Here is a 20000-nt window from a genome sequence, read left to right as displayed (position 1 = left end):
CGTCTGGGAAGATGACCGGTGCGCCTTTGTTGACAAACGTATTCTGTTCTTCCACATTCATTTTGCCCTTCCTTCTCTTGCGGTACAGGACGCAAGCAACGAGTAGAGCGACAATGAGAATAACGACGATGACGATTGCAGGGACGACTGTAGTGATCAAGGCGTCATCACTACCTCCAGCAGATCCCTTGGCTACGTTCTCCGTTGTTGTGTCTTTGCCGGTTGTGTCTTTCCCTCCCGGGGCTGATGTCACGTTGACAACCTTAATAGAGTCGTCCTTTTCAGTTGATGCGGTCGTGCCTGGTGCCGGGGTGGATTTGGGCAATCTGGGTTTGCTCTTTACAGCAGGGAAAGCGGGATCTCCTTCACAAGCTCCGGAAGGCGCTGATGCGGCTCCCATTAAATAATAAGGCTTCATCTTTTCAATTGCGTTGTCGGATAAAGAACCGTCTTCATTGACAAGCATGCTGACCATATTACCGATGCCACCGACTGGACAACTGGTGGACGAAAGAGATTTATTGGCCCAGCCGTACAAAACAGAACCGCGCGCCATTTTTGTGATGACCAAATTACTAGCGTCCGAATCGCCGTATATACTGGCAACCTTATTGGCGAGTTCGGTTTTTTGAGTAACGTTGGTGATGAATTCATCATAGTTGAGGTCAATGGCGACGCTGAGCTCGTGGTTGATCTTCTTTTTGGCCTTGGTGCCTTTGACCACGAACGTGAATGGAAACGCGGCAAGTTGGGTACCCTTGCTAGCGACAAGATTCATTTTGTAACGATTGACATCTGAATCCATAGGTAAGCCGATAATCTTCTGATTTTTCTGATCTAGCTGGACAAAGAAATCTGGAGCGATTTCGGTAGATGTATCTTTGAACATTCTAAGAGTGAGGCCTCTGGTCCCACCAGTCTCGCAGTCTTCGAATGTATCAGCGGGTATGACGTATTCGATGACGTCACCAACATTGTAGGTCAGCTTAGTGAAGGATTTTCCGACAGTCGGTTTCTGACCAGTGACACATGATGGACCAGGTTTGTCTGTTTTCTGTTCTTGCTCTTTCGTTGTTTTCATAGTGGTAGGTTTGGTGGTGGTCTGTTTTTGTGTGGGTTTTTCTGTGGTTACAACAGGGGGTAACGTTTCTGTCTTCTCTGTTGTTGTAGCGACCTTTTCGGTTGGTGTTGTCGGCTCAATCTTCACCGGTGTAGTAGATGGTGTGGTCGGATTTTGCGTTTTTTGCGTGGTTGGTTGTGTCGGAGTTGGTTCGATCATAGTTGGAGAGCTCTTGTCAGGAACAACCCGAGTCATTGGATCTTCACTGATGACTCCCGTGGTTTCTGTTTTGGTGGGCATGACGGGGGTAAGCGCTGGTGTCGCTGTTGCCATGACTTGCCTTCTCTTACGTTTAGGTGCCTGGAGGTGGCTGTTTGAAACTCTCCAACCGATGACGGAGTGGCCCAAAGCCTGGGCCATTTTGCCATTGCTGGAGTCGTCGTCTAATCTCTGAAGAACTGGAAAATGACCTTCCTTGACCTGGCCGCATCCAACGGGCCACGAAATAAAAAGACCGGGCGTTTTCTGGTCAGTGCAGTCACCTGCACCTGAAACCAAAGCGGAACTATCGTGGAGAGGCATCGAGCCCACTGGAACCATTTTCACCATGTCGTGGTGGAGATTCATGTGATTCAAAAATTTCTGTAGAAGAGACAACCGATCTTTGGCGTGATTGGACTCCATGTCGGCGTCGATAATGATCGTTGCGATGGTTTCCGGTTCCTCTCGTTTACAGCGGACAATTTCCGGTCCAGTGGATGCGGTCTTTCTGAACTTCAGCGGACCACCGGATGTCAAGGACGGGACATCCCTGACATCGATGGTGAATGTATAGGATGATTGGCTTTTTTCGCCTTTGGCGATGACCTCCAGCTCGAGCTGACCCATGTCCTTCCGGGTCGGAATGCCATAGAGTACATTTCTAGTTGGGTCAAAGTCGATCCACGCCGGTAGCGGATTTCCGCTACTTGTTTGGACCTGTTTGAAAGAAGACGGAGAAAAAAAAAAAGAATATATGAGAATAAGAAATAATCCAAAATAGTTTTTTTTAAATAATACGAATCAAGATATAAAACAACAAAATATGTCAAAGTGAAGAGATTTTGGTGATTGAAATAGTTTGGATCAATGGGAAGTAAGCAAATGGAATGAGTTTTGAAGGTAGATTTAGATAGAAGATTTCTGGGTCGGATCGTTTACTCCTTTGTCCAATCAAATAAGTCAAAGATTGTGCAACTTTTATCAACGTCAAAAGTACAGTGTTATTTCAAACTTCAATTTTTCAATGAAAAGAAATCGAAGAGAGAGAGAGAGAGAGAGAGAGAGAGAGAGAGAGAGAGATGGAGAGACAAAGGGAGAGAGAGAGACGGAGAGAACGAGAGCGAGAGAGAGAAAGAGAGAGAGAGAGAGAGAGAGAGAGAGAGAGAGAGAGGTATTTGAAGGATGAGGAGAAGGCTGTAAAAATGGTTTTACCACGAAAGAAATAAAGAAATGAATAACAAAACAAAACAAAACAAAAACAAACAACAAACCGTCAAAAAAAAAAAATATACCAAAAAAAAATAATACAAAAATTAAAAAAAGAACAAAATAAATAAAACAAATATAAAATAAGATGATAATATGTTTCGGGGGAGGTGCAGGCCGGAAAACGATTAGAAAGCGTAATTAACCAAATAAATGTCATTGCATCATTTGCTGTACGGGATCACTTTACAAAATAACAATATGGCTGAATGGACGGGTTTTTTCAACAACGCGGGACCGAGAGGAGTGAGTTATGTAAATATTGGGAACACAAAGGGATAGAATTATGGAAATGGAGAAGGATTATGTAAATCGAATTGCCAGAGAAAAAATAATGACCATTACAATCAGCGATATTGTATATTTTTGTAATGTTTGTTGTTGCTCTGGTGAACGCTTGGGACAGCCTGACATAGTTCGTAATGGTAATGATGATGATAATAATAATAATAATAATAATAATAATAATAATAATAATAATAATAATAATAATAATAATAATAATAATAATAATAATATAATTGCCCCCCCCCCCCTCAACGATCTCCCCAAAGAGAGAGAGAGAGAGAGAGAGAGAGAGAGACACACACACACACACACACAGAGAGAGAGAGACACACACACACACACACAGAGAGAGAGAGAGAGAGAGAGAGAGAGAGAGAGAGAGATAAATAGAGAGAGAAGGGTGGATAGATTTGACTCAGGTGTGCCGCCGATTTATCAGAGCTTTTAAAAAGCCTTAACGGTTAGTAGCGCGAATCAATAATGTGTGAAGCATCTGTAATTGAGATCCGAGCCATAGCAACTGTCTCTGCTAGAATCATCATCTGACAATTATCTATGTTATTGTTATTATTGCAATTATTGACTTGCCTCCCTACTATCTACTACCTAAGACATCAAAAGGGGGAAAAGGTTAAGTTTTTCAGGACAAATAAGCGATCAAAGAAACAGCGATATATGCGATAGATGGAAAGAGGAAATGATGATGTTAAAATATAGAACAACATAATATCCCATTATAGCACGGAAAGAAAATTAAAGCATGGAAAGAAAAATGAAGTTTAAAAAAAATAAAATCGAATGTAACAACGCTGAAGCTGGACTAGTTCAAAGTAGCAAAGTAAAGTAGTCTAGTCTATATTATTTTTTTCTTCATTTTCTTTTCCCGTTTTTTTCTTTTCTTTTTTTTTTTTTTGAAACTCGGTTAATTTGACATTTGGTAAATGATTTATGCCGTACTGTGAATAACAACCCCCCCCCCCCCCCCAAAAAAAAAAAAAAAAAAAAAAACAAAAAAAAACAAACAAAAACAACAAAGAAACAAAAAAAAAAAAACAAAAAACAAACAAACAAACAAACAATAAATAAAGCGTTTTATTAAAAAAAAGAAAATTGGCCACGTAAGTTTATATATCGATAAATTCTCATGACGTTCGTGTTGTCGTGTTGAAGTCCCAGTTTGAGAGGTTTTTTTTAACATGATGAGAAAATAATTTAATCGTTCAATCTTTGAAGGACAAGTTTTCTAGCCAAAATGTGAAAAAAAACGTTTTTACTTCCCCCACACCGAATGTACGGCTGTGTTGTATTCTAATTTTCATTGTTTCTGTAAGGGGGTTGGGATGGGGGGGGGGGGGGTGATTATCTAGTCTAATATCTACAAAGAAAGTTAAGACTCCTTTGTTCTACCGGTGCTGGAAACGACTTGTCTACGCTTTATTCTAACGATAATCGGTTGACAGTTGGTAATTGAAAACCATGGATTTAAGAAGGAAACGGTGAAACAAAACCAAAAGAAAAAGGGAGATGGAGAGAGAGAGAGAGAGAGAGAGAGAGAGAGAGAGAGAGAGAGAGAGAGAGAGAGAGAGAGAGAGAGAGAGAGAGAGAGAGAAAAGGAAGAAAATAAATAAGAAAGAGAGAAAAAGACAGAAGAAAACATGTTTTCAAAATCAATTATAAAACTACCAAGAAAGAAAGAAAAACTCTAGATGCTATATTATCTATTCAGTGAATATCCGTGGGTGTTGGGATCATAGATAACACAGGAAGTCTGTGGTTGGGATATTATTTCATTTCCAGTCTGGCTTGCTCCTTTGGAATTGAAAAAACTAAAAACTAAAGTACGATGCCAAAATTAATGAATCAATCTTGTCATTTTATGACATCCTAATTAACATCCAAAGGTCGACTGCCTGAATTCAATTTAACGATAGAAAAGCAGGAATATTAAAAAAAAAAAAAAACATGAGGAGGAGGAAGTGAGATTGGAAAGAAAGAAAAAAAATGTAAGAACCGCACAATTAATAACTCGTCTGGTACGTGTACGATTCGGACTGGGCAATGAATGCCAAAGTTGAACAACTCGATCGCACAGTCTCCAGAACAACCGTCTTCACCGATGTGCTCATAATACTATAATTTGCAGGTCTGTTAACGGAACGCGATTATGGGCTGGAATTTACATTGTTTGCAACGGATAATAGTTTCCGTTGGTTTGAGAGTCCATTACAACAATGACCCCATAACAACTTGGCTTATCAGACCTGCAAATTATAAGCATACGTCGGTTTTCACCAATTATTCCCAAATCGCATCAATACAACTACATTCTAAGTTTTAAAAAAAAAACTGGATGAAAAAAAAAGAAAAATGAGGAAAGAGAGAATGAAAAACTGAATGGTACGAGGTGATGGCCAGATAAGGAAAGGATGTTCGTGCTGAATGGCAATGTTGGCAGAGAACCAACACAGTAGCCAAAGACCACAGAACAAAAATATATCAGGAAAAAGTTCAGGCTTTTAGCCTCCTCTGGCGTTATGAAGTTTCAGGCATGCTTTAAAAAAAATAATGGAGCTTTTATATAGCGCAATATCCACTTAACGTGTTCAAAGCGCTTTACAAGGGGTCCCTGGTCAACAGCAACATTTAACATGTAGGACGAGACATCTGTTAGGCGATATTACAATTTTTCGGACAAAGACAACGCTGTTAACGGCCAGGTACTCATTTTACACATGAGTACGGTGAGAGAATATGAGTAAAGAGTCTTTTCCAAGGACTCAACTATGCGTCGAGCGAGGCTCGAACCCAGGACCTTCCGATCCGAAAGCGAGTGTCATACCACTAGACCACATAGCCGCTTTGGGTTCATCTATGAAAAAATTTACCAAACCTGATGACCCTTGAATTCTAAAAATACCAGAAACACAAAATTCTTTGTCTCCTGAGAGCAAAATAAAACAGTGGTATCAAGTTTACAAGATGGCCTATTTGTTTATTAAGCATTAGGGGGAGATAACGAGCGAAATATGTCGAATGTTGATTCGTCATTCCCCCCATTCATTCCTCAGCCAGCTACCGTAATTCACAAGGGTGATAGAATTAATACAAACGGTTTTAGATGCTTTTCCATTTAGTCATCAGGGAAAAAAAATAGAAGAACGTAACGTAAACAATTAAGTAAAATGTTTACATTAAGTTAACGTTTAGTTTTATGAGTTTACAACCCATGACCTCTCTGTAGCGCCTATTCTTAACAGGGAAGAAAAGTGTGATGTAATTAAAAAACTGGTTCTAGTTTTTAAGCCATTTCAATTCTTTATCGGGTAGTAATTTTTAAAAAATAGCCAATCTGTATATAAATATGTGTAATAATAATAATAATAATAATAATAATAATAATAATAATAATAATAATAATAATAATAATAATAATAATAATAATAATAATAATAATAATAATAATAATAATTAAAAATCGGATTATTCGGAGCTCGTCTTCGTCTACTATGTCTGTTAATATCTCCAAAAGTTTTCCTCTGTCGATCGTATCAAAGGCTGCGGACATATCGATTCCTGTTATTGTTATGGATATGTTTTCTTTGAGTGCCTTTGCTGCTAACCATTTATGTGTCCATACAACGTCCGATGTGCTTCGGTCTTGGCGAAACCCGCTTTGGCTATGTGATAGATATTTTTCTATTTTCGGTCTAATTCTGTTGAGGACAATAGTTGACAGTGTTTTTCTTATGGTATTCAGTAATGTTATTGGGCGCAGGTTGTTTACGGGTCCTTTCGTTTTTTCCTGGTTTTTGTATTGTAATTAGGACACCGCTGTTTATGTCCCAGTCTTTGTGTGTTGAGAATGTTTTGTTCATTATGTTTGCAATGCTCAGATCCAGGGAGAGGGTACCGCATTTCAGCAATTCAGCGGGAATTTCATCTTCGCCTGGGGATCTGTTATTGTTTAGGCACTTTATGCTATTTCTAACTTCAGTTGTTGTGATGCAGTTGTTTAGGTCTCTAGGGTTTCCTGAGAAGGGCGATATTTGTGAGACTTGTTTGTGAAATTTCTGCTGGAAGTGGTCAGTTACAATGTCAAGGATATCGTTGGGATTTGTTGTCTGTTTGCCAAATTTATCCTATATATATACAAATATATATACGGGGCCACAAAACAGACGCAGTTCGAAAGTAACATCGGGACCCCCCAAGGAGATAGTCTGAGCCCGATTCTGTTCACAATATACTTAGAACACGCTCTGAAAGAAGTTCGAAAAGTCATTCCAAAACCAACGACTCATATTGAGAATGCAATCCCTAGAGAAATCGCCTATGCAGATGATGTCGATTTTATTGGATCAACACCAGCAAATATAGACATCATACAAAATACCCTCATGAAATATAACCTCCAAGTCAATGCCAATAAAACCGAATTTACAACAATATCGAGGAACAAAGAGGAATGGAAAAGAACAAAAAAGTAGGCTCACTAATTGGAGACACTGAGGATGTACAAAGAAGAAAACAGCTATCAAACGCCGCACTCAGTAAACTCACAAATGTATGGATTAGAGGTGACAAAATAAAGAGAAAAACCAAACTGAAACTGTACCGTGCTCTTGTAAAACCGGTACTTCTGTATAACTGCGGTACTTGGGCGTTGACAAAATCCGAAGAAGAACATCTGGATGCCTTCCATCGCACACAGCTAAGAAGGGTACTGGACATCAAATACCCAAAAAAGATCTCAAATGAATCACTCTATAAGATCACAAAAGAAAGACCAATCTCCCTTGACATTTTACAACAACGATGGCAACTTTTCGGTCACATACTACGCAGGGACCAAAACATACCAGCTAACCAAGCCATGTCGGGATACTTTCAAAAACACGGGAACCTTTTCAGAGGAGGACCGATCACAACACTCCCTGTGATCCTAAACAAAAACCTCACAACACTTGGACAAAGCATTAGTCTCATAACGGCAGGGGACCTTGAAAATCTGAGAACCCTAGCAGAGGACCGGCAATATTGGAGACACCTCACACAGGAAATACTGGAAACAGCCAAGGCGACCCGATCTTTCGGTCGAGACGCGAAAGGATCTAAGTCAAGTAAGTCAATAATTTAAAATAGTAATAATAATAATAATAATAATAATAATAATAATAATAATAATAATAATAATAATAATAATAATAATAATAATAATAATACATATGAATCAATGTTTACGTCCGGTTGATAAAAACAAACTCACGGTGTAAGCATTTTCATCAGCCACTCACTGACTGCACCGGCGACATGCTTGGAATTCAAGACTCATTATCAGCCTTCTTTCTCTTTTACAAATTAAACTAATGGGAAAAACTTGCTTCTCGGAATCCAGACACGCCGACAACTGATTGTTGTGTGAGAGTTATGATAGCTGTGTGTTGTTGTTGTTGTTTGTGTGCTTTGTTGTTTGTGTGCTTTGTTGTTGTTGTTATTGTTGCTTTGTTATTTACAATGACGAGCACAAAGAGTCTACAAAAATCGTGAGAAGAGTGTAAAACTGTAGGGCATTTAAGAATTTTGGTTATTTTAAAATAACCCCCCTCTCTCTCTCTCTCTCTCTCTCTCTCTCTCTCTCTCTCTCTCTCTCGCACGCTACACACTCCATTTCGAATACAATTACCCCCCCCCCACTCCCCGCCCCCCAAATAACCATTTACAGTCTAAAATTTTAAAGTGCTTTTCACCTTCACTCGCTTTATCTAAATATAATTTTCCCACGATTGACCAAATGTCAACAAAAAAAAAGATGAAGTGATTTTTCTTTTTCGTTCTCTCTTTAAATTTTAAACAAATAAAAAGTTCTTAGAAATAGACGGATGAATAGATGGATAGAAGGACAGGAAAAGAAAGGGAGACAGTGGGGGTGGGACACACGCACACACACACACACACACACACACACACACAGTGAGTGAGAAAAAGAGAGAGAGAGAGACAGAGAGAGAGAGAGACAGAGAGACAGAGAGAGACAGAGAGAGAGACGGAGAGAGAGAGAGAGAGAGAGAGAGAGAGAGAGAGAGAGAATAGAGAGATGAAAGGCCAAAGCATTGATTAATAAAGCTGGGTGGTTAAAAATAGATAAATGAAAGGAATAAATAAACGCCTTGGGGACGAATATTGTTTCCAGCATTTGCGTCCCAATTAATTTCTATTTATAGCGCTTGGTTTGGCCTTGATTAGTTTATTCTGCTTCCACTATAGGATGAATGAAGTTGACGTCACTCGGATCTTTGTGACTGTTTTTAGACCGCCAGTTTTGGGAGAAGTTCTCACCAAACAGAGATGCCAATGGGGTTCAACAGTCGTGACGTCATATATTCCTCCCTCCGCCCCCATTATTGTAAACACACACATATACACATACACACATAAAACACATACGAAACAAGAACAAAAACAACATACAAACCATAAACAAACTAAAAACAAAACGAAACTAAACAAAAACAAAATAAAAAAAGGGACAAAAGGAAAATAAGACATCGGCACTCCCGATTTGAAAAACATAAATGACTAAATAGATCACAAGAAAGGAAAAAAGGGGGTGAGTATTTGTTTTAAAAGGTGAAGCAGTTGTGTCAATCTTTTCCATAAAGTGTGAAAAAAACTACAACATCAATAACAACATCAATAACAATAATAGTAATAATAACAATAACAATAATAATAATAATAATAATAATAATAATAATAATAATAATAAAGTTGTTTTTTTTAAGCGACCACAACCTTAAGCAATTTAAGAACGAGAGAATTCACAGCCCAAGTGAAACTGAAAGAGATGAGATGGTATACCAAAAACATATGTATAAAGCCCTGGAAGACACTTTTATACAAACGTTGCAAAATGAATGAAAAAAGATTCCTCAAGAAAAAGAAGAAAAAAAAAATCTTTTTAGCCTCACGGTCATTGTGAAATGGGCAAGCAAGGTGTTGAAAATGCAGCCCCTCAAAAAATGCCAACCAGTCGGAAATCCCATTACTAAATACACAGAATCCCCTCAAGATACCGCGACGACGACCAATCTGTTTCTGCTTCAGTGAGGTTCAAAGGTCAGAGACGGTGAAAAAATATACACTGGCTCCTTCTAAGAAGAAGAAGAAGGGTGAAAATAGAAATCAACAAAAAAAAAAAAAAAAAAAAAAAAAAAAAAAAAAAAAAAAACAGAGTAAAGCTAATTTAAACGGAACGAAACCGTAAACGGTCGCAGTGTACTATTTCAGAAGTTTGGAGGTCATGCGATCAATGGTCAAGGCCTTTTTTTTCATTCTGACAACTTACTTCACACAAAGGCATAGATAAATAAATTTCGTATTTTCCGTTTGTTCACCATAGATACGCCTGTCTGGGCCACTGTCCGGAAGTTATTTATTATCTATGATCTTAGGGCTTTACGATGTTAAATATAATAATAATATGGAAGAACGACATTTCGGCGCTTGGACATTTTACTTAGACGGGGAGAATGGGGATATCTACTCCAACAAGAGATGAAGTGAGTAGGAAAGTGCCAGAAGACAATAGAGAATAACACATTTTCGCGGCGGTGATGGGGGTTTGAACCCGCGACCTTACTGGTACGACAACTCCGCCTGGCCGGTGAGAGCGTGACTCTACCGTATGAGCTATCCACGATCCCGGATACTCCTAAAGCTGTATTTGTAACAGATATAAATCGAAGGATTTGAGTGAAAATTAGGTTGTTCCAAAATGTCTTCTTCGTCACACAAAAAATGGATCCAAAAAGTAAATTGTAATTTTTTAAAAAAAACAGCCATAGAATGAGTTGGTTTCCGACTGCTTTCTTTTTATCTTATTTATATATTTATTTTTTGGCCGAGTGGTTAAGACATTGCACTGTGACCCGGAAGGACCCGGGTTCGACCCCCGCTTCAGGCACTTTCGTTTTTTTTCTCCCTTATTTACCCCGGATTGGACAACATGGATGATTCCTGTTGACATCAGACATCTTGTTTGATGAGATATCTATAATCCTTCGTGGAATGCCTAGGCGACGATATCTTATGATGTCGTGGCGCAAAAGGCATTAAAAAAAAATATATATATATATTTATTTATTTATGTATTTATTTATTTTGTTCGGGGAAGGGGGATAATTTGGGGGTCATTGAAATCTAAGAATTTGCAAGATCTTCCTAATCGGTCGATATAAAATGAAGTACTATCCGAAACCATTCAGCTCCATATCTTGTACTTGTAGTGTTTTCTATCTAACCCAAAAGTTTTACTATGAGATTCAGTAAGGTTTAAGGTCTGGATTACAATGTGTACTCGCATGGATCCGCATGAGCGATGATGGACGACATTCCAACACGATAAAGACGTCAGCTACTACTTAGGGAGGGAGGGAGGGGAGAGAGAGAGAGAGAGAGAGAGAGAGAGAGAGAGAGAGAGAGAGAGAGAGAGAGAGAGGGAGAGGGAGTTTAAGGGGGGGGGGGGGGGGAATAGATATCCAGTAGCCGCCGTAATGGTCAACTGAATCTATAGAATTTGCGGGTCAGTGTGTATTACAAAAGTTATTTTAATGGTGATATAGGGTACTTAAAATATCCATTATTGTATTTTCTTGTGCAACATTGACTGACAACTTCCAACTAGTTTACTCATATCTAACATGTAAACTCCAATATTTCAGAGATGTTATGAGATATAATATATGTTGGGAATCACTAATCTAAATTAAAATGCCAGGTTCTTATGGTTGATTCTCGCATTCAAAGCTACAAACTTCTACCTGGAAAAAAAAAGGAAAAAAAAAAGCAAAAAACAAAGCAAAAAATAAACAAAAAAACCTAACACTAAGAACCATATTATCTGCTGTTTCAATAAGAAATCGAACCAAAGAGACCTCGATACAAAGGCAAGGACAACTATGCGCCATCAGTTTGTTCCACATGATGACTTATGACTTATGACTTGTGTGCATTCGATGTCACTGCCCATGTGCCATCTTTAGTAGAACAAGGCCTTCAAGCCTTCAAGCCATGTCCCATTGCACAGAATACCGCACACACTCACAAAATACCTTTTTACTTTGGCCTGAAGAAAACTACTTCAAAACCATACTATTATTTTAACTCTCTCCTTTCCAGCTATTTTCAGAATTATACCCGAAAGTTCATACTCACCCAACAGAAAAGATAGATTTTGAGTAGGACCCATATTCTACGAGATCCTGTTCACAAAATTTAGCTCTGCAACAAAGTGTCGAGTTTTTATAGCTTAACTATAAGAAAAGAAATCAGAATAAGACAATGGTTTGATGAATCGTAACGAATGTGACGATTTTCCTATGGGTGGTCAGGAGGGGGTTAAATCGATAACCCAGGTTGTCGAAAACTTTTAACACAAGAAGCTTATTTAAAGTTTCGAGTTCGAAAATTGTTGACAAATTGAGTGGCATTTCAATCCATCCCTCCATTAATGCTTTTTTAAAATGTTTTTTTTTTTATTTGGGGGCGGGGGGGGGGGGGGGAGGGTCGAATGATAAAAAAATGCATTCTGTCATTGAAAGCAGCATATGTGGACAAGTCAAAATGAATGATGGTTACAAGCATACAAGTTACCATAGCTGTAGTAATAGAAACATACTGGGGATAATGGATAGACAAGGCAAGGCGTAGGCTGGGAGAAGTAGGTTGCATGGAACATGGCCAGTCGCTGTTGCCGTATTGAAGGGCGGTCGTACAAGACTGAAATCTTTATTATACTTTCGTTATTACGTTTCGATATGTAGTTTCTGTAACTTAAAAAAAAGTAACACCCACCCCCTCCTTCTATCACTCCTCTCTCTCCCCCCCCCCCCCCTCTCTCTCTCTCTCTCTCTCTCTCTCTGTATATGTGTGTGTACGTGTGTGTCTGAACCAGGATTAAAACATAAAACACTCTCCGTTACATAGTTTCTTCTAACATCTATCAAAATGGCTGTCCCATAATATTTATAATCCATGCATTTAAAAACAAATTATGCCTTTTGCGCCACGATATCATAAGATATCGTCGCCTAGGCATTTCACGAAGGAATATAGATAACTCATCAAACAAGATGGCTGATGTCAACAGGAATCACCCATGTTGTCCAAGTGAGCAAATTGGGGGTTAATAATCTTGCTCAAGGAAAAAACGAAAGTGCCTGAAGCGGTGCTCGAACCCGGGTCATCCGGATCACAGTGCAATGCCTTAACCACTCGGCCACTTCTCCCCCCCCCCCTCCCCCATAATCCATGCATAGTAAATACTAAATGATGATAATAATTATAAACTCATGACAAATGAAAGCAATGATTGTCTATATTACTTTAATATTTAAAATGACGTGTGTTCTAATGGAAATGTTGATTAAGTTAGCTGATGGTGACACATGTGTTACATTATAACACAGGAGTCTCCACAAACACGTGTTGATGATAAGACACATAATTGGGCGCTGGAGATAGCACACATAACGTTTGAAGAGACAAAATAAGTTTTGTAAGCGGGATGTGTTGACAAAAATTCCTCGTATAACTATAAACGGCTTGGTTGTTGAGCTTTCCATAACATAACATGTCAAAATCTTGCATTTCTGCTTAGAACCGCCCCCCCCCCCCCCCCCTTTGTTTTTTTTTTTTTTTTGCACACCGACAGGTTATACAACAATTCTATTTCATACAACAAGGACTATGTGTGAGGTATGTCATATTATGTTTTGCTACTCAAATACTCAATGACGGTGTCCAGATACTTATTCACACCCGAGTTGAGACTGGACACAGAATGCAACTCGTTGAGACTATATTATTAGGAGATGACGGTGATGGTTTCCGTGATGATGATGATGATATTGATGATGATGATGATGATGATGATGATGATGATGATGATGATGATGATGATGATGATGATGATGCCGATGGCGATGAGGATAATGTTGGTAATACGATTGATGATGATGATGATGATGATGATGATGACGATGACGATGATGATGATAATGGTGGTGATGATATTGATGATGATGATGATGATGAAGATGATGATGATGATGATGAAGATGATGACGATGGTGATGATGATAACGATGACGACGACGATGATTAGACGACGACGACTGTGACTGCGACGATAAGAAAAACCAATGGTAAGGAAAATGACAGGGAAATACAGTACAGCATTATAATGATTAACCTCTATCACCAGTCGAATGAAGCTAAAGACATTATACCAAAGCCCCTCATGCCCTCTTCTCCTTACAACCTCCCAGTCCAGGTCGTCTGTCCATATCTGTCACTGTTGTTATATTATCGTCGTCATCATTATTATTATCATTGTCATCCCCCACATCGTAAAAAGGCCTACATAAATCACACCGAGAACTACTTAGGCCCTTATCCCTTCAGCCCTTTACGTCACTTTTCATTGTCATTTCCATCTTGTTATATATAATCTCTCTCTCTCTCTCTCTCTCTCTCTCTCTCTCTCTCTCTCTCAGGCATAATACATATATCTACCCACCTACCTACCAAACTATTAATTTATCCACCCTTCTATCTATCTGTCTATCTACCTATCCATCCAGTATCTATATATCTTCTATCTATCTACTTACCTATTCATCGATTGTCTATCTATCTATCTATCTATCTATCTATCTATCTATCTATCTATCTATCTATCTATCTATCTATCTATCTGTCTATCCATCTAACAATCCATTCATCTATCTATCTATCTATCTAAGACTGTCTTTATCCCACCCCCTCTTTTTTTTCTCTCCGTCACTCACTTTCAGTTCTGCTCACCTGTTCATTTTTTTTTTATTTCTCTTTAAACATAAAAAGCACTGGAAAGCATTTTAAGGGTGTGTTCTTAAAGAATGCACACTCAAACAAAACCAATGTGCAACTAGTTTACACAAGATGTGTTAAAGAATTCGCTTCCCGCCCTTCCCCTCCTTCAAAATACACAATTCTCAATGCACACACAAACGTTTATCTGTTTACTCTATATTCCTCCAAGCAAATCCAACACAAACTTGTATACGTGGCGCTATCTGTTTGCTCTCTCATTCTACTTCTAAAATGGGATTCTCATTCTCTCTCTCTCTCTCTCTCTCTCTCTCTCTCTTTATTTCTCTCTCTCTCTTCTCTTCTCTCTCCCCCCCCCCCCCCTCTCTTTTCCTTTCTTTCTCGGCACCGTGGCTCAAAGGTTTGATGTTTCATCCTGTAAAAAAAGGCAAGCAATGATTACCAAGGTAAGTGGCGAGCCAGGTGATGAAAAATTCTGCCTTCGGCTTTTGTCCTTGGGCAAGTCTCGTAACACGTAAAACGTCACACGAATCAGGTGTGAATGAGACAAAGAATTATAAGAGTGCTGATAAAGTAAGGACGCCTAAATTGCCTAGTACTGTATGACATAGAAATGTGGCCCCACATAGCCGACCGAAAGAAGACATGGATCATTCTGAATGAAGCGCATTGTGCAAAATGAATCCGTGGAAATGCGCCTTATATATGTTCACAGTTATATCTTGTTTGTGTACTGAACCCCCTCAAAGAACACTTTCTGCCCCCCCCCCCTCCCCAACTCTCTCTCTCTCTCTCTCTGTCTCTCTCTCTCTCTCTCTCTCTCTCTCTCTCTCTCTGGATCATTCTGACGCGCATTGTGCAAAATGAATCCGTGGAAATGCGCTTTATATATGTTCAAAGTTATTTCTTGTTTGTGCACCGACCCCCCCCCCCCCCCGGCCCCCTCAAAGAACACTTTCTCTCTCTCTCTCTCTCTCTCTCTCTCTCTCTCTCTTAAAATAGTCGGATGGTAGTAGTCCAGAAAGAGTCGAATCCATTAACAAATTGTCTGAATGGACATAATCAAAGCCCCCTTTTAAAGACTTTATTTTCTTCAGAAATTAAGACATTGTAGATACTGAGAAACTAGTTGGGAAACTGAGACGGATCATATCTCGCAAGTCGTGTTTTTGGACTGTGTGAGTCATTTCCTGAACCACGAAGGGACGTAAATCTAGAACAACAAGACTATAAAGGGTGATAACCCTGCTTACGAGAACGAACACTAAACAGCCATTTAATTGAAGTGCACTCCCTTCTATACTAACATTCCATTCGTAAATATTAATAATAATTATTGTCTTTTAAAGGTCTTTGGGCAGAACACGATGTTTCAAATGCAAAAATAAATATTAACATTAATTCTACTTTTAAGGATTGCCCAGACGAGATTCAATAGTAGACTACCGCTGTTTTTTTTTTTAAACATAAGCAACAACAGACTGCTAAATAGCCTAGATAGTTTGAAAAGGCGCACGACAAAAGCACCGATGCAGAACCAGCTATTCATACAGTGGCGTATCGTGGTGATTAACTCACTCAATCCTAGAGATCTTTGCTACTTTTCAAAATTGGAAAAAAAATGTATAAAAAATATAAGCACGTACATAGATAATTTTATTCAACTACCATTAACACGTAAAAACTAACAACATTAGCTTTGATACTACGCCTATAATTTGTCTCAGAAAAATGTAATAAATAGGCATGGGGTAAAAGTAACCCGGGTATACTACGGATATAGTCGGTGTTAGGGTTGAGTGAGTTAAGTCGTGTTAGGTGGTGTGGATTGGTGTTGATGTAGGTGTTACAATCCGATTGTTTCATCAACAACATACAACCTATAACATACTTACTTATTAATGAGATTTATTTCTGATTTATTTAAATGCTGGAATACCAAGCGAGGTCAGGGTGACTAAGTCAACTAATATTCCTTATCATGATGAGATGAACGACCGTGGGCAGCAACGTGGCTCAGCGGTATGGTCTTTGCTTCGTACCCAAAAGGTACCGAGTTCGACTAACCGCCTCGTTGTAAGTTGTAAGGCTTTGAGCAAGTCACCTCGCCCTAGCTCACTTTGCGGCGCTGCACTGCGGCAGACGCCTGAGTTATTCCATTCTTCCCTTGGAATATACCCTAAAGACAAATTTCCCCTTGGTGATGAATATAGGGAATTTTTATTTACTTTTTATTTTAATTTTATCATTTCCGACATTATTTGAGCCTTTAAAAGCTGGTACACATCATACTTTCTCCAATTATGTTTACACGTCAAGAACAAACCAGTTCCAAATGAAAACCCCGAGTTGGGACCGCTGTACAAAACTGACAGGAATGTTATGCATTATGCCATATTCTGCATCATTAGACAGACTTTTAAACGAATATGTTTGCTTAGAGGGGGGAAAACGAAGAGAGAAAAAAATGACCCGGCCAGCCGAGAAACTCAAATTGTTTTGGCATATGAAACTTTGTTTTTATCTTTCTGATCAACTTGTCCACCCAGTGTCATTGGGTAGGTGAGTATTCTTTGAGATATGCGCCCCCCCCCCCCCCCCCCCCCCCCTGAAAAAGGACAAAACAAAACAACAAAACCAAAACCAAAACAAACAAAAAAGCAACAACCCCCCCCCCCAAAAAAAAACCCAAAAAAAAACAAAACAAAAAAAAACAACAACAACAAAAACTTTATACACTGGCGTCCTGTTCGAACGGTAACAAGTTTCATAATTTACTCAGGACATGTGGAATTTATGAATCTACACGAAGAAGAAAGAACAGCATGCTCAAAGATATTATGAAAACAAAGAGCTTTGATTCTTTTATTGTTTCAGTTCTAGTTTCTTGTTTTTACACTTTTCCTCTCAGATTATCTCCCCGAATTCAACGAATGTCCTCATTCGTTTATTTCTACAAGCTTTATTCTTAATTTGGCCACTTTCACTTTCCGGCAGCGGATTTGGAATTCCATCATTTACCTTAATTTGCCTTTGTTATCAGCAAGATTTTGTTGTAATATAGCAATTCTACGTTTCGATGTAAAAAAAACTCCTTCTCTCTCATTTTGGTTGGAAAATTTTACTTTATAAGTCTATGATGTCACAATCTGGTATTAAGATTAAGTATGTATCTATTATGTATTTTATTATAGTAGATTATTTCATTATATATCAATGTAGTAAAGCGCTTTGAGCATATTTAGTGAATATTGCGCTATATAAAGCTCAATTTTTTTTTTTAAATATCAAAAAATGATTAACCCGACTCGTCACACGAAGTCTTAATCATGGGGTTTCACAGAACTCTCAAGTTAAAGACGTGATAGCAAGTTGGAGTCAGGTTAATCTATCAATGCCTGATGTAAAGGTTTTCAGCCCAAAATTAAGAAGAAAAATTGCTTTGTCACTGAAAGGTAAAATGGCAGTTTAACTCTCTTCCTACCAGCCATTTTAAGGATTTTCCCCAAAACTTCACACCCAACTAAGACAAAAATATTTTTTTTATCACCCAAACACAATAGCAGTAAAGTTCTTGCGATACCGTATTTCTTTAGCAAAATAGGCTCTACAACACACTGTTCCTTTTCTTTAAATTTTATGATGTATAAAAGAAATTTGAGTAAGAAAAATGCGGGTTGTATCGTAACGAATGTGACGATTTTCAAATAGTTGGTAAGGAGAGGGTTAAGCTATAATCTTGGTTTGGCATGGTTAGTAGGGATGTACGAAAGAAAAACCCCGACGTGTTGCTATGTGTAATGCTGTTGACATTCCTGTCGTTTTGATTACGAGTCATGATGGGCATGGGATAGGTATTATGTTGAAATGTTTATTGTCTTTTTGTGTTGGGTTGTATTCCTGGTTCTTTTTAATGGCATGATTGGTGGATGGATGGATGGATGGATGGATGGATGGATGGATGGATGGATGGATGGATGGATGGATGGATGGATGAAAAGATGGATTTGAAATAATGGACGGGTGGCAAATGTGTAGTGGATGAGTGGGTGGCTTGGTGGAAGGAATAATGGGGCGATAGATATGTAGAAATGTAGATTGATGGATGAATGAACAAAGGAAGGGGTGGATTAATGAATGGATGTTGGATGAATGGATGGATGAATGAATGAATGGATGGATAGATGGATGAATGGATGGATGGATGAACAGATGGAATGATAAATGAATGGATGAATGCGTCATAGACATTATAAAACAGATAAAACTAGTTGAAAAGGCATGACCAGAGACAAAAAGGATGTTACACTATATGGACAGGCAGGCAGGTGGTAAACAAGAGTCATTTCCAGAAAGAATCGAACTTGAGAGTAAAAAAACATACAAATATTGGGGGGGGGGGGGGGGGGGGCTTGAAAAGGGTACTTTCAAATTGAGGGCATAAGATGAATACTACCACCTAAGGAAAATGATGGTAGAAAAGAAGAAGAAGAAGAAAGAAGAAGAAGAAGAAGAAGAAGAAGAAGAAGAAGAAAGAAGAAGAAGAAGAAGAAGAAGAAGAAGAAGAAGAAGAAGAGAAGAAGAAAACGACGACGACGATGATGATAATGATGATGATGATGATGACAGATAGGGAGGAAGAGGAAGAGAGAGAGAGAGAGAGAGAGAGAGAGAGAGAGAGAGAGAGAGAGAGAGAGAGAGAGAAAGGGCGTGGGGAAGGGGGGGGGGTGAGATGGAGCATTAGTCGAATGAGAATAATGAAATAGAATACAACCATATGGTAGTAACACGACGTGTAACCAGGCCATAAATTGTCCCCCTTGTGACACTAGTCAGTAACATGGTAGATAACTCTTACGGACTGTACATGACACGGGGCAAAGTGAAAAGCCTTGTAATAAACCCTCTTCCGCACTAGGACAGGACTGTCCTGGGACAGTTCTGTCCCAAATCTGTAACATATAGAATTTAGAGTAATCTTCCGCACCTATTTGGACGGGACAAAACAGTCCCGTTGTGTCCCAAGCCGTTGTGAAATGCTACAAAATCAACGGGACAGGACTGTCCCAGTCCCGTGTTCATATCGTTTGTGATAGTAGAAAGATATAGCAGACTTCCGCACTAGGACAAAAAAGTCCCAGACTTGGCGGCGCCGTGTCAAAATTGAAATGCCTGTCTTTATTTTCTGCATCCCTACTACTACTACTACTACTACTACTACTACCTACTACTACTACCTACTACTACTACTACT

General features: G+C 38.9%; 1 protein-coding gene across 2 annotated transcripts in view; it reads right to left on the bottom strand.

The window, feature by feature from the left end:
• LOC144974585 (dystroglycan 1-like) overlaps positions 1-20000 on the bottom strand; it is a 114753-nt gene that overhangs the window by 1826 nt on the left and 92927 nt on the right. For both annotated transcript variants that reach the window (XM_078917594.1, XM_078917595.1), the window contains exon 4: positions 1-2038. This exon is cut by the window's left edge and continues 1826 nt beyond it. In XM_078917594.1, the coding sequence (XP_078773720.1) occupies positions 1-2038 (2038 nt within the window). The remainder of the gene's footprint in view (positions 2039-20000) is intronic.

The sequence above is a fragment of the Berghia stephanieae genome, chromosome 6 (assembly GCF_034508935.2).
Source record: "Berghia stephanieae isolate SIO BIC M18660-M18661 chromosome 6, UCSD_Bste_1.3, whole genome shotgun sequence".
Lineage (NCBI taxonomy): Eukaryota > Metazoa > Mollusca > Gastropoda > Nudibranchia > Aeolidiidae > Berghia > Berghia stephanieae.
This window is presented reverse-complemented; position numbering and strand designations above follow the sequence as displayed.